The 15,534-nt window shown below is 49.2% G+C and overlaps 1 protein-coding gene across 47 annotated transcripts in view; it reads right to left on the bottom strand.

Moving 5' to 3' along the window:
* Nucleotides 1-266: 266 nt before the first annotated feature.
* The window catches only part of SCMH1 (Scm polycomb group protein homolog 1), a 185,703-nt gene continuing 170,435 nt past the window's right edge, over nt 267-15,534 (bottom strand). For 27 of the 47 annotated variants that reach the window (XM_044770489.2, XM_070510191.1, XM_044770506.2 and 24 more), the window contains 4 exons: nt 10,509-10,703; nt 9,130-9,246; nt 2,506-2,648; nt 267-1,437 (listed from right to left, as the gene is read on the bottom strand). In XM_044770489.2, coding sequence (XP_044626424.1) covers nt 1,312-1,437; nt 2,506-2,648; nt 9,130-9,246; nt 10,509-10,703 — 581 coding nt within the window. In that variant the 3' untranslated portion in view covers nt 267-1,311. The remainder of the gene's footprint in view (nt 1,438-2,505; nt 2,649-9,129; nt 9,247-10,508; nt 10,704-15,534) is intronic. The other 20 variants (XM_070510183.1, XM_070510180.1, XM_070510177.1 and 17 more) reach the window with 1 other exon arrangement.

Here is a 15,534-nt window from a genome sequence, read left to right as displayed (position 1 = left end):
GGATGTAAATGTTATAGCGCACTGTGCTGCTGCCCCTCACCTCCTTCTGTGACCCCGTTAGAAACAGGGACACGTGGCCCTGGACTTGAGTACCTGGCCCCTGCTGGTGGGAGACGTACGATGCAGGCTAGCCTCTGCAGGAGCCTCTGGGGGATCGTCTTGTCCAAGCTCCTCATTTTGTATACGAGGAAACCAAGACTGAGAGAAGGGGACCAACCTGCCCTTTGGAGGCGCAGTGATTTGGCTGTTGGCTGACTGAAAAGACATTGGCATCTATATTGTTTTTTATTTATAAACAAATCGACATAAAATAAGTCCAGATGGCAGCGGGGGCAGCTGTGCTGCTGACTTGCTTAGAAAGGAAGCATATGGACAGTGGGGTGAGTGTAACCAGACGCTGGCCTGGAGACCCTCCCCTCCACCTTGGGGCCTTCTTGGCTTAAAACTGTTGGGCACAAACGTCTTCCACAGCAGTTCTGGCCAGGGCAAGGAGCTGTGGTGGGGAACAGCGTGGGGCAGGGGACTCCCATTCCCACAGATGAGGCCAGGGCTGCAAGGGGCCCAGTAGAGGAAGAGAGGGGAAGGGGACCGGGACCCTCTCTCCCCGCATGCTGAGTGACGTGGTCAAGGCTTTATAGGTCTGTCCATCCCAAAGAGAAGTGCCCTAGAGTAACATCCTCTGGAAAGGGGCCATGCCTCTCTGGGACCAGAGCAGGGCAGTCTCTCTCCTTCTGAAACTCAATGTCTGGAGCTTGAGAAGTATGAGCTGGAGGGTTTGCCCAAGTGTCAGAAACAATAAATTAACAATAAGAAAAGGTCTTGTTTTAAAAAAGGTAGAGGTTTGCACCATGAGTTTGGACTCTGGGGATCTTGTGAGAAGGCAGGAGTTGTGGGGTAATGGGGTGCTATATCAGGCCCAGCAGGTGGTAAGGGGACTGGGCACAGATATCAACTCAGGCCCCATCTTCCGAGGCCTCAGGGGTTGGCCCCTTCCTCCGTCACTTGGAAGGTGTTTAGTCTAAAGCCCTGGTGAGAGGCCGGCCAGCTCGAGAAATAAATACAGGGAGAGCTCAGAGCTGAGGCAGGGCTGAGGGGAAGAGCAGCACCAGCCCTGGGCCCCACACTCCCCCCTCAGTCCTTCATGGAAGGACACATGGCAAGAGAGGGCAGCAGTGGTGGCTCCACACAGCCTCCTGGAGTCCTGAGGTGGCCCTGAACCCCACTGAGGCACCAGCAAGTGCCCCCTCCTTCCTGGGAGAAGAACGCCCTCATCTGCTTGGCCCCTCAGCTGTCTAGCTGCGTCTCCCTGCTTCAGAACTTGCCCTGTTTCAGCCGGTCAATGTGGTAGGAGAGCTTGAGTGCGGGCCCCAGCTTCAGACCCATGTACTTCATCATCACGTCGCTGCGCAGCAGAAGCAGGGCCTTGCCGTCGATCTCCTGGGGGGATGGAGGGAGGCGCCGTCAGAAGCCTGGCTGGTCTGCTCACTCCAGGTTCTGAGGAAAGGCCACCCAGGAAGTACCAGCAACGGGGACTCCAGTGAACCTGCTGTGACACTAAAGCCCACCTGTTCTGCCCACCTTCTGTCTCCACCCCTCCCCGAAATCTAGTACCGAACCCCCTGTGCTAAGCTCTTCACACGCTTGTACCACATTCCTTTCTCTGCTACCTGAGAGGCAGTTTCTCCGCCCTCCCAAACCTGTGATCCAGCTCACTTCTTTCTCCTCCAGGAAGCCTCCCCTCTCAGTGGCCTCATCACTTCTCACAGACTGTTTTATATTGACCCTCAACTGTTACTCTGTGAGTCGTCTTCGCTCCCGAGGGGCAGGGACCCCTCTGTGTGAGCTAGGCACACGCAGACACTCACTGAGCAGCTGTAAGGCCTTCGGGCCTGATCTAAGGGCACCCTCCAAACCCACATGGCACGAAGGATTTAAATAAGCAATGAGAGGCAGCAGGTCTGTTTTGAGTGACCACAGGGCAGAAGCAGTAGGGACTATGGGAAGCGGGGTTGAGCCCCGTACCAGGGGTATGGTCACTGCAGGAGGATCAGGAGCAGTCTCTGGCCAAGGGGCCACCGGTCAGTTAAAGAGATGCTGGAGGCTCACAGAGGGGCAGGCAGAGGACAGGGGACTGGCAAGGTTGGGGGCCACTTGGCAAGGGACTTTTTAACTTGGGCTGAAGGCCCTGATTCTCAGGCCAAGGCAGGCAGATGGGAGAGCAAGTGCTCCCAGGAAAAGAGACAAGCCTGTCTCGGGCACTGAGCCACAGGGTGCACACCCAGGAGGAACGCGGCTGAATCAGATCCCACACTACAGGAGCGAGCTACCTTGGTGCTCAATGAATCTGTCTGAGACCCAAGATTCTGTCTCGAAGTTTGTATGGCGTCTCCTGTGCTCAGTTTCAAGGGACCTGGAACAAATATGTAGCCCATACCCTTTAAGAGTCTAGAAGCTGCAGAAGTAAGACTCTCAGCAAACACGGGGAGGTCAGGCGGGGGAACCTACATGTTTGCGAAAGAGGTCAGCATGGGGTCCCAGCTGAGGATCAGCTTCCCGGACAAACTGCATCACGTCCTCGACTGTCCATGACGAGGGGTCCCGGCCACTCAGTCGAGAGGCATCCCGGCTTTCCAGGTATCGGTCCGACCCTGCAGGACAGGAAGGCACCTGCCATAACGGGTGGGGATGGGTCTGTAACTCCCCCACCCTCCCTGGCCTGTCCCGAGGGCCCTGTGGGTGAGCTTACAGCAGCCAGAGCAGAGGAACCAGAGGCAGCTGAGGGTGGGAAGGGCTTTCCACAAAGGCCGTGAGGGCCTGAGAGGCTGCTGAAGTCACATCTTTGTTCTTTAGGGTGGATCTGATTGTGGAAATGGCCACAAGGAATTCTACATTGAGGCTGTGGTTCAGCCTGGACCTGAGTCCAGGGAACAATGCCATGAGGAGATTACTTGGGTTCAGTGGGGGTAGGTGGGTGAGGCTGCTTTTGCCTTGGCTCTGGATACCATTTCTAGAGAGAACTTAGGAGCAGGGCAAGACTTCAGAGCCAAACCCTTGGGGCCTCGGGATTAACAAAAGGTGTGGACAAGACCCTGGGCACCTTCCCAGGTCTGGAGAACAGTTGACCTCGCTACAACCTGATGCAGGAGGTAGAAAAGAGTTTTGCCTTGGCTGCCAGGAAACTCAATGCTAATTTAGTGCTTTGCTAAGAGCTTTCATCTCAATCTTGGCTCAAATACAGCTATCCCCATCTCCCGTGTGGGATTTGGGATCTCTGTATTTTGACCCGCCACAGGTCTCTGGTATGTTTCATCCCTCTGCCTGGAACGTGCCCCCTTCTCTCCCTTCAATTTCTCCTTTACTCCTTGCAAACTGCAACTTTGCTAAGCAAGAGTTGGTTTTGATGAATAAACGAAAAGCGACAAGATATATTGGAGTATATGAGGAAGCCATTTGGTTTAAAACTAATTTGGCTTGACCATGTTTTTCCAGAAAGGCCTGATGTGGCCTGTTGCACCAGCCCAGTGGCATAGTGGTTGCGTTCACGTGCTCCACTTTGGTGGCCTGGGGTTCGCTGGTTCAGATCCTGGGTGTGGACCCACACACTGCTCATCAAGACATGCTGTGATGGCATCCCACATACAAAATAGAGGAAGACTGGCACAGACATTAGCTCAGGGAGGGAGGGAGGAAGGAAAGAAGGAAGAAAAAGAAAGAAAGAAAGAAACATTTACCATGTCCCAAAGCTAAGAATGATGCCCTTAAAGATAGGGATGCTGCCTCCCCCGTATATCAGAATTTCTTCCCAGAAACTAAGGATTAATTACTGACCCACTGAGCTCCTCTTGTGACCACTGACCTGCTGTGCTAGCGAAGCATCCTGTGACAGTAGTAAAAGGGATGTTCCTGTTCCAAGACGGCAGATAACCACTCTGTACCCTCCGCTTGCTTCCTTCCTTCCTTGGTGAAGGTCGCTCCTGGGCTATAGTCCTCAAAACTGGCTTATATGATAAACTCACCCCCATTTTGATTTATAGATTGATTATGAATTATTTGCATCAACAGCTTCGAGGACCAGCCCCTTTATGAAACTTTTCTGGTCTAATACTGAAGTAATTGGTCTCACAAAGCATTTCCTGTATCTCTTGGTTACAGCTCAATCTCTACACATTTTCCCCGGTCAGATCACCCTAATAATCTGTTTTCCATAAAGGACTCAAAGCAACCCTTAAAAACTAATTGGATCATGTCAATCCCCCCTAAAAACTCAATGCAATGGCCTCCAGTTGCACATGAAATGACACCTGAACCCCTTACTATGGTCTAGAAGGTACTCCATCATCTGGCCCTTTCTATCTCTGACCTCATCCCCTCCGCCTTTTATTCACTCATCAAGCTCCAAACACACTAGCTTTCCTTCTGCTTCTCGAACAGGCTACGCTTTTATTTTTTAACTCGCAATTTCCTGTCAGGAATGTCCTTTTTCCAGATCTTTGCATACCTGATTCCTTCTCAACATTTGGGGCTCATCTCAAATATCAATTCCTCAAAGAGGCCTTCCCCGATCTCCTAGTCAAAGTACTCAATTCCCCCACACAATCACTCTCAATCCAACTGCGTCCTCTAGTTTTTTTCCCCAGCTCATATCACCATCCAAAATAATTTAATGCATTTATGTTTATTACCTGTCTTCTCCTCTTTTGTTCCCTGCTGTATCCTTGTGATACTGTGATTTATAATAAGAAACATATACTTGGTTTTCACCCCCACTTCTGGCACACAACTCCTAAAGTCCTTGGAATTTCCTAAGTGGTGAGAGAAATCAAGGTGCCTTTTGTTACTCATAACCAGCCCCTTTCAGTCACATCTGAGTATGTTAATGAGGTGACTTTTGGAAAGGCCCTAAGGATGGGGGCTGGTTGCCAGAGGAACCAACCAGGTGGTGAGAGGGTTGGAACTTTCTGTCCCACCCCCCAGCCTCCATGGAAGGGAGAGGGGCTGGAGATGGAGTTCAGCCACCAATGGCCAATGATCTAATCAATCATGCCTACGGAATGAAGCCTCCATAAAAACCCAAAAGGGGGAGCTGGCCCCGTGGCTGAATGGTTAAGTTCTCGCTCTCTGCCTTGGCGGCCAAGGGTTTTGCTGGTTCAAATCCTGGGCGTGGACATGGCACCGTTCATCAAGCCATGCTGAGGTGGCGTCCCACATGCCACAACTAGAAGGACCCACAGCTAAAACTACACAACTATGTACTGGGGCGCTTTGGGAGAAAAATAAAATCTTAAAAAAACAAAAAACAAAAGGGAAATGTTCGTAGAGCTTCTGGGTTGGTGAACACAGAGGTGCTGGGAGAGTGGTATGCTCGAAGAGGACATGGAAGCTCCACATCCCTTGCCCTGTGCATCTCTTCCATCTGGCTGTTCTTGAGTTGTATCCTTTTATAAAAAAACAGTAATCTAGTAAGTAAACAGTTTTCCTGAGTTCTGTGAGACACTCTAGCAAATCAACTGAACCCCAGCAGGGGATTGTGGGAACCTCCAATTCATAGTTGGTCACTCAGAAGCACAGCTTACAACTTGGACTTTTTTTTTTAATAAATGTCTGAGGGTCTCAACCAGAAACTCACCTTTTTTTTTTTTTTAAAGATTGGCACTGAGCTAACATCTGTTGTCAATCTTCTTCTCCCCAAAGCTCCCCAGTACATAGTTGTATATTCTAGTTGTGAGTCCTGATTGAGCTAGGCGGGACACCGCCTCAGCGTGGCCTGATGAGCGGTGCCATGTCTGTGCCCAGGATCCGAACCGGCAAAACCCTGGGCCGCTGAAGCGGAGCACACAAACTCATCCACTTGGCCACAGGGCCGGCCCTACAACCTGGACTTCTAACTGGCACCTGAAGTGGGGGGTGCAGACTTGTGGGATCTGATGCCATTTCCAAGTAGAAAATGTCAGAATTGAATTCAACTGTAGGACGCCCAGCTGGTGTTGCAAAACTGCTCAGTGCGTGGAGAATCCACACGTCTGGTGTCAGAGGTGAAGCAGTGTTGAGCAGAGCATGGAGAGTAGGGAGACACACAGGGAGAGAATGCTTTCCTTTTACAGCCCCTAAGACATAAACATAGTGCCTGGTCTGCCACAGTAGATGTTCAAACCTGTTTGTTAAATGAATGAATGACCATATATAATAGTTACTTGCGTGTTTTTCTGTCTCCTCCACCAGACTATGTCTGTCTTGAGGCAAGGATCTTGCCTTGCTCAAGTCTGTATCCTCACCACCCAGGAGATGTCAGTCACACAACTAAGTGGCAGAGCTGAAACATACCTGCAAAAGTAGAAGGGATCTACTCTTCAACTATCTCCGGCAAAGGCTAAAAGTCTCCTCCCATCCTCCTCCATTTTGGGTTGGGTCCCAGGTCTAAAAGTCGAGGCACACTTCACTTGGCCCAGTCCCTGCTCCCTGGGGAGGACACTCCAGTCTATTCTCTCTCAAGCCTGTATTGACTAGACCAGGGAAGAAGTGTGCTGGAACGAGCAGGGGTGCTGAGCGTCATAGAAATTCCAGTGGCATCTGAGAGGCGGTAGTAGACAGGAAGTTGTGGAGGGCTCTGGGAGCCAGCCACTTCTCCCTGCCCTGAAAGCCCACTGTGACGCTAAGAGAGAAACCAAGTGCAAAGATTACGGAGAGCAGAGAGAAGACATACACGTGAACGTACCTTTCTTGGACCATCTTAGCTAATTCCTATACCCAGGGAAGCTGAGAATCTCTCTCTCTCTCACACACACATATATAACGATATTATATAAACACACATACATATATAATAGTATATATACTATTATAGTGTATAGAATAGTATAATACTATTATATATGTATGTGTTTGTCTGTCAGTTTACTGCTAGAATATATACTCCCTGAGGGCAGGTAGCAGGAAGTTGCTAAGTTATATGGTGGTCTGGAGAGACGTCTCTGAAATGGCGACATCTGAGCAAAGATCTTGAGGCAGAAGAGTGCCTGGCATGTTTCAGGTTGGGCAGGGAGGCTGACGTGCCAGAGTAGAGTGAACGAGGAGAAAGCGGGAGGAAGTAACGTCTGAGAGGTATATATGCGTGCGTGTGATGGGGCGGGGGAGAGGGGTGCAGATAATAGAGGACCCTGCATGTCACTGAAAAACGACTGGCTTTTCTGAGTGATGTAGGTCAGTTTTGAGCAGACGGGTGACAAGAACCACCTTACAGCTAAAAGGATCACTCTCACAGTCTGTGTTGATAATCAACTTTACAGGGCGAGGACAGAAGCAAAGGAGACCAGTTAAGAAGGACACTAAAATAGCCCGGGGAAGAAATGACTGTGGCATGCACAGGTGATAGTGGTGAACAGTCTGATACATGAACATTTTAAAGAACCCCAAGTATCGTCAGCTTTTTTGACCCTTAAAACAGCCCTGGAAGGAAGCATCACCACGTTCAGTTTAGAGATTCCAGAGAAGCGAAGTGACTTGCCCAAGAGCACACAGCTAGGAAGAAGACAAGCTGGTGCCCTGTCTCTGTCTTCTCCTATCCCGAGCTCTGCAGGCAGTCTGTACCCAGCGGGCACAGCTGGTGATTATTCTTCAAGGAGGGCAGAGTTTCAGTCGGAGAACGACTAAGGCAGGCGAGGCGCATCCACGTGAGGTCGGACCAACAAACTGATGCCTAATCATCTTGCATTCGTGAAATAAGAGGGGACAGACTTGGCGTCTAAATTCTCTGAGAGAAACAATTCTAGGGCAACCAGATAGAACCCTTTCATAGCCTTGTGAGGTTCTTCAGGGTCAACAGGGACTTAGACCATGGCCTGGCTGACAGACTCAAAATATATTCCAGAGGAAGAGTAGAAATGCCAGGGAAACAACAGTGACATCTGAGGCCAGTGCCACGCGAGGCAGCCCATCAAGAAGCACTCCTAACAGAAACAGGGCCTTGGGGAAGACACCAGTAACAGGGACTCCCTCCTCCCTGGGGAATGATTTAGTTTCCCAAACGATCCCATTTCCCTGGATCCTTTTAACACTCCTGTGAAAAGACCAGGTCATCGAACACGAAGACCTGAGAGGCGAGAGGACTCACCCCAGCCTCAAGGCAGGAAATCACTCCAGCCCCACCTCTCTGCAGAGCTCCTCGTCCTCCATTCTGCTGCCTTGGGGAGCATCCCAGACTCCTTCCCCGTCTCAGGCTTCCTGAAATCCCTCTTTCCCGAGGTCACGTCTCTCCATTGCAGGCCTTGCTAATGGAGTCTTCTTGTTCTTCCACACCCACACACCCTGGGCTGGGGAGGCCACTGGGGGGTACGGAGGTGGCATCCTTCTCTCTCCTGATCGCTGCTTTTAGATCATCCTCAGCCCTCTCTCCATTCACTTACGGCCACAATCAATTTCCCCTGCAGTCTCAGAGAGCAAGATGTGCCTCCTTCTGGCTGAAGACTGATCCATTTGTCTATGCCCTTGATCCCTAATCTTTCCCACTACCCTAAAGGTCTTACTTTCCTTTTTCCTATATATATATATATATTTTTTTTTTTTTTTTTGAGGAAGATTAGCCCTGAGCTAACATCTGCTGCCAATCCTCCTCTTTTTGCTGAGGAAGACTGGCCCTGAGCTAACATCCATGCCCATCTTCCTCTACTTTATATGTGGAGGGCCTGCCACAGCATGGGTTGTCAAGTGGTGCCATGTCCACACCTGGGATCTGAACCGGTGAACCCTGGGCCGCCGAAGTGGAACGTGCACACTTAACCGCTGCGCCACAGGGCCGGCCCCACCATGTTCTTAATTTCTTCTTTTTGGATGGCTCAAGTTGTCTGCTGATAAACATGCTCAATGTGCTCCCATTCTAGAAGACCTTCTTTTGAAGGTCACCATCTTTCCTTTTCTCATCAAACTCTCCTTGATAACCCCACCCACTGTACTCTGCCCTCACCACCCTCCACCACCAACGAAGCTGCTTCTGCTAAATGCACCAATTACCCACTCATCGCCGCATCCAACAGATGCCGTTCCAGTTCTCATTTTACCGAACCTTTGTTGTGTTGCTCTCCTTAAAACACCGTACCCCCGGTCACCACAATACCAAATTCTTCTGTTTTCGCTCACATTTGACTATTCCTTTGTTTCCCTGGCGGGATCCTCTTCCTGCTCCCAGCTCCTGACACTGCTGGTCCCCAGGACTCCAGTCTTCAGTCGTCTGTCCTTTCCATGCTGCACGTACTCCTGGAAAGTGGGTGCCATTCATCCCACAACTTCAACTACCATCTGTATGCTGATGACTTCCAAATATTTAACTTCAGCTCAGTCCTCTTTCCTGAGAATCAGACCTGCAGAGCCACTGCCTGCTGGATATCACCTGGATGACCCACGGGCTCCCTACCCTTCTTTCTCTTCTACGGTCGGTTCCCTCTCTCGGTGAACGGAGCCACTATCTGGTAGCTACCCCATCTAGAGACCTGGGAGCCATTCCCACTCCCTCATTCTTCACAACCTTCAATCTGACTAAATTTACCTTATGAATAATTCTCAAATTTATTTTCTTTTCTTCAAATCTTCTACCACTGCCCTAATCCAGGCCTGTGTCACTCCTGGTCTGGTCCCTTCTGGTAACCCCCTAAGTGGTCTCTCTCGTCTTGTCCTTCGTCAGATCCATCCTCCATGCAGCAGTCAACGATCTCTTGAAAACACAAACCTGTTTAGGTTTTGCCTCTAATTAAAAGCCTTCAATAGCTTTGCATTGCCTATAAGATCAACTCCAAATTCTTTAATATGACATTTAAGGTCTTCTATGACATAACCCCTGACCTTTCCAGGCCCTTCTCTTTGAAGTTCCAGTATTACATTTTATGTTTCGGCAATACCAAACTGCATGTAGCTCCTGGTACACTCTGTGCTAGTTCTTATCCTTTTGCCCTCGTTCATGGTGTATTCTCTTCCGGGAAAGCTCGCCCTCCCTCACGGCCCCTGATATGGCCACTCATACAGTCACCCTTTAAAGTCTCAGACAGAGTCATCTTCTCAAGGATGCTTCCCCTGGACACCAAGCTTGGGTTAGGTGGGCCTTCTTGCAGTTTTCATACTACCCAAAGCATATCTCTGTAACCACACTCAAGATGTGGTTTACAATTATCTTGTTTCTCTTCCCACAAGACTGTGTGAGCTCCTTGAGGACAAGAAGTGATGGATTTTTGCATCCCCACACCAAATACAGATGGTGTTCAAATAAATGGCTAATGGAAGAAAGAATGAATCCTTCCCTGTCTCTTTGGCTCTAGGTCTTTGGCTCTTAGTTTCCGTCATTCTTAAGCCAATCCCAGAGCTTTACTTGTCTCCCAGGTGTCTAGCCAGGCACAATGATAAGCCCAGATCCCAGTCCCACCACCAGACAGGGGGCAACAGAGCTAAGTCCTTTCTGGCTTCCCAGAGCTCAGGAAGGAAGGGAAGAGTGAGGGAGGACGGAAGTGCTGGACCTCTGGTAAGCTTACCCCTGGAGCACAGCCTGTGCACAGCTGAGGCCGTGCTCAGTGGGAGGCCACAGGATGGAAGCAGAGTCCGGTACCCAGGGGTTCGAAGATTTTGGGAGGTGCTGACAAAGTTGGTGGGATTCAAGGCGGAGTCCATTGAGTCTGAGTGTGGCTCCAAGGACCGGGCCAGACTATTCCCCAGGACAAAGGTTTCACCTGGAAAACAGTAAAACCAGAGTGAGAGCAGGGACTAGTTTGGAAGGATGCCAGGGCACTGGCTCCCAGGTACCTGTTTGCGTGGAGCAAGAGGCAGCAAAACAGAAAGCCCTGGGCTGGGTGCCCCAAGGCCTGTGTACCAGTCATGGCTCTGGCTCTTACTAGGTGGTCTTAGTCAAGCCCTATGCCACTCTCTGGGCTTGGATCTCCTTGGAGACTCTTCCTCTTAGACTAGAGGGTCTTTGAGGTTTCTTCTGGTCTGGATGTCTTATGCTTTTTCTGGATAGGGAGAATCTTAAGAAACAGAACTATTCTGGAGCCGGCCCTATGGCCGAGTGGTTAAGCCCGCGCGCTCTGCTTCCGGGGCCCAGGGTTTTACTGGTTGGAATCCTGGGCACAGACATGGCACCACTCATCAAGCCGTGCTGAGGCAGCATCCCACATGCCACAACTAGAATGACCCACAACTAAAAATATACAACTATGTATCAGGGGGCTTTGGGGAGAAAAAGAAAAAATAAACTCTTTGGGAAAAAAAATAAAACAGCTCTTCTAGGAAGAGGCTGACTTACACACAAGATGCTAGATCAGGAAACAGAGGTGCTGGAGAAGAGATACACTTAGATGAGTGCACTTTAGAAGGGGACCCTCTGCTCAGCAAGCAGGACATCCCAGAAATGCTTCTTGATGCCTGGCTAAAGGCCTGGCTGCAAAGGATCTGCTCCTATGTTCCCTCTCTCCTTTCATAACTGCCTCGTCCTGTAGAAACATTCCAAGGAAGCTGGGTTTGTAGAGTGGTGAGAATGTGGGCATGGAGACCAGAAACTGGGTTGAATTTGGCTCTGCCACTCAGCAGGCAAGGTGCTTCCCTCAGAACCTCAGTCTCCTCATCTATAACATGGGAAGCACCTTTCTTCCAAGGGGCTTATGAATATCAAAAGAGAATAGCTATGAAAGCCTCTGTAAAGGGAATCTCATTCTGCCATGTCTACAGCCAGGCCAAGGCCCAAACCAGGTAGCAGCCCCTAATCACTGTGTTACGGACCCGGGAGCAGACTCCCTCTCACGACTGGGTTCTACCCACACCAAGTCAGTTTCTCAGCCCTGGCCACAGCATTCTCTGCTTGCATGGGATATCTTCAGTACTGGACCGTATCTGTCTTTTGTGCTTTTTCTTAGATATTGGGTGTTTAGATAATGCTTGGGATTCATGTAGGGCCTCTGATGTACGCTAAATTCAAGCACATTGTCTGGCACACAATAAGATCTCCGTGGCAGGGCTGGCCCGGTGGTGTAGTGGTTCAGTTTGCATGCTCCGCTTCAGCAGCCCGGGGTTCGTGGATTTGGATCCCAGGCACGGACCTACACACTGCTCACCAAGCCACGCTGTGGTGGCATCCCACATATAAAATAGAGGAAGACTGGCACAGATGTTAGCTCATGGACAATCTTCCTCACCAAAAAAAAAAAAAAAAGAAAGAGACCTCCATGGCAAGATCGTTTAGGATTTTAGGACTACTACTCACTACTCACCTAAAATTGCTTGGTAACCATGGGCTTAAAGTCCAATCCAGCATGGGACAGCTATTCACCCTTTGCTTAGGGAGTTTAACTGGTAAAGCCCTTCCCTAGAAATGCTTCTAAAGAGAGAAGTCCCTGGACTCCAGGATAGCTGAACCACATCCCACCCACTTTCTGCAGATGAGGATTCAGATTCCTACTTTTTTAGGAGATATGACTATAGCAGTGGTCCTCTTTGAGATAAGAACAGGAACCCAAACCCAAACCCAGGAAACAGGAGGCCTGGGTTCTACGCCTGGGCCCCCGCCTTTCCCTAGGTATGTGATCCCAGGCAGGCAGGGTCTGTCTTCTCTGAGCACCAGTTTCCTCTTTTGTAAAATGGGGAAAAGTCACCCTCTGTGATGCTGAGAATGTCAAATGAGAAATTGGAATGGGATGGACCTTACAAAGGTGGGGAGTTGTTATTCTGTTCTTCATTCAGAGTTAGAGTGGCAAACCTAAGTTCTCTGCAATAGCCCAAGAAAAAGAAGTCTAGCTTCTGCATTTATCAGCAGGGTACCCGCACCTTCCCAGCCCTCATCTCCTCAGCAAAGACTCGGATGGTGTCACCTGACACACACGAGCTAACTGACGTGGAGAGTAATTATGACGACAATGCTCACCAGACGCTGATGCAAATCGGCAAGTGCCTCTTCCTCGCAGCAGGGCTAAGAATGACCACTGAGATCTGCGTTGTGAGCTGAGGGGTCTGAAAGGCTGGACTGGTGGCCCCCGGACTAGGCAAGGTCAAGAAATCTTTCCTGCTGAGATGTAGTGGAAAAGGGCAGCCTCACGCTCCAGGCTCTGGGAGTCCTAGTCAGCTTAAGGACCATCAACGAGGTCCTGGCTGCCGTCAGGGGGACAATGCCAGGTAGAAGACTGCACTGCTTTCAGACTGTGCTCCACAGAGCCCTGGGGGCCTCCAGAGGGAGGCCAAGTGAGTAGGGCTCTTCATATAATCTTACCTTTGCAAAAAAGGAGTTCTACTGCTAAACAAAACAAGCTTTGAAACCACTGGCCCGGGGGTCAGAAGCTGGGAGTAGAAGACGTGAGGTCTATTTCTGCATGATCATTAGTCAATGATCACTGTCTTTTTCTGAGATTCAGTTTGTCCATCTATAAAATGCAGATGAAAACCCTTAACTTCATAGGGTCAGTGTAAATTAAATTTGCTGTTGACATGCTGGAGACATGAGAACCATCATCATGAGAAGGAGCTCATTCATTCACTCAACAAACATTTGTTGAACACTCTGTGTGCTAGCCACAATGCTAGGTATGAGGTATGCAGAGGGAGACGGATAAGGACCTTGCCCTTGCGCATTTATTATCAGTGAGAAGCAGATCTCCTCTGAGTATTCCATTGCAAAGCTGATTTAAAAACTGGAGCTCCCAGTGAAGGATGACCAGAATGGTTGAGAGAAGCCTAGAAATCCTAGCAAAGGAGAAAGAGTCTGGGAATGTATAGTCTGGAGAAAAGTCAGGAGACAGATGCCCTAAGGGCAGTCATGGGAAGGAAAGAGGGCTAGAGGCAGATTTGTTCTTTTGGAAGGCAGAGAGAGGAAGATGGGGCAGGAGTTATAAGAAGGCAGATTTCAGCTCAAAAAGGAAGGCATTTTAGCAATCAGAAGTGTCCAAAAACAAAATCGTTGCCAAAAGCGACAGTGAGCAACCTGTCATTAGCAGTATTTTAGCAGAGGCCAGATGACCACTCTTGTCTGTTGGGCTAGACACTAGATCATCTCTAGAGCTCTTTACACTTTTGAGATTCAAGGACTCTGTGCTCACAACCATGCTTTCAGCTCATGGGGTGAAGTGAATGACCAAGAAGCTAGAGCTGTGGCTCTAAGAAAATTCTTACCTCAACATAGGACCCAGAAACTAGCACAGTTCTTGCACATGCTTAAAAGTCTGTCTCATGTTAAAAAAAAAAGCCCTCTTTGACCACATGTCTCACATCCTCTACTACCCTTTCATTCAACAAATACTATTAAACACTTACTGTGGTCAGCTAGGGTGATGGATGCGGACAATGATGAAAGAGAGAGAGATTATCCCTCCCCTCACGGAATACTTAATTTAGTATGGAGGACAACAAAATACAAGTTGATAAAAAAATTAGAAACTATTATAAATGTTACTAAGGAAAGGAATAGGATATTCAGACAGAAAATAACAGGGGGAACTTTTTTAGATGATGAGACCCTGGGAGGGCTCCCTGACAACTTGATGTTTAAGCTGTGGTCTGAAGAAGAGTCCAAGCGGAGGTGTGTCAGACAATGTGCCTGATGTTAGGGTTCACCAGAGGCCCTAAATGAACCCAAAGCATTATCTAAACATCCGCTCTCTAAGAAAAACTGCACAGGATAGGAATATGGTCAGGACCCAGGATACCCCTTACATGCAAAGAATTCTACTGGAAAGGCTAAGAAACTGAGTGGTTGGGTAGAACCTGATCATGGGAAAGAATCTGCTGTAGGTTCCCTGTGCAATGATCGGGGCTGCTGCCTGGTAGCATACAGAAAGAGCTTAAGGTAGAAGGCAGTTTGGAATATTCAGGAAAATTGGGGGAAAAACAGTACAGCTAAAATGTACAGAAAAGAGATGAGTTTGGAGAGGTAGGCAGGGGCCAGATCATGCAGGACACAGCAAACCAAAGTAAGACATCTGGATTTTACTGTAAGCACATTAGAATGCCACTAAAGAGTTTCAAGCGGGGAAGTGCTATAATCTAATTTATGCTTTAAGAAGAGTATTTGGGCTATTAAATAGAGAATGGAGCAGAGAGGAAGAGAGCCAGTAAGGAGACCAGATAGGCCAGAGAGACTTTCACAGGCCAGGACAGCGAGGATGATGGTGAAGGCAACAGAGATGGTAAGACAGACACAGATAAAAGATGCATTTTGGATTTCCACTCCAGCTAAGGCGGAGTAGCAGGGACTAGACATATCTTACTGCTTGAAACAACTAAAAGAAAAGACAAAATATATGTAATAATAGTTTCCACTGGGCATCAGGTAGTGCAGAACAGTGGCTCCTGAAGGAGGGGAAACAAGCGAGGTGAGCCCTAGGCTCGCTCCTGGCTTACTGTCTGGAGAGCTCCCAGGCCACAGTGCAGAAGGGGGAGGTCAGACAGAGCCTGGGGATCTCCCAGGGCTGAGGAGATGGAGCTGAGAGTTTGGGCATGCCAAGCAGCTAAAGTTCACAGGCCAGAGCGCTGGAGAGGTGACTATAACCATATTTCATATGTTTAAGAAGTTAAAGCAAAGAC

Source organism: Equus asinus, chromosome 5, assembly GCF_041296235.1.
Source record: "Equus asinus isolate D_3611 breed Donkey chromosome 5, EquAss-T2T_v2, whole genome shotgun sequence".
NCBI lineage: Eukaryota > Metazoa > Chordata > Mammalia > Perissodactyla > Equidae > Equus > Equus asinus.
Note: the sequence above shows the minus strand (reverse complement) of the source record. Positions and strands in the feature narration are given on the sequence as shown.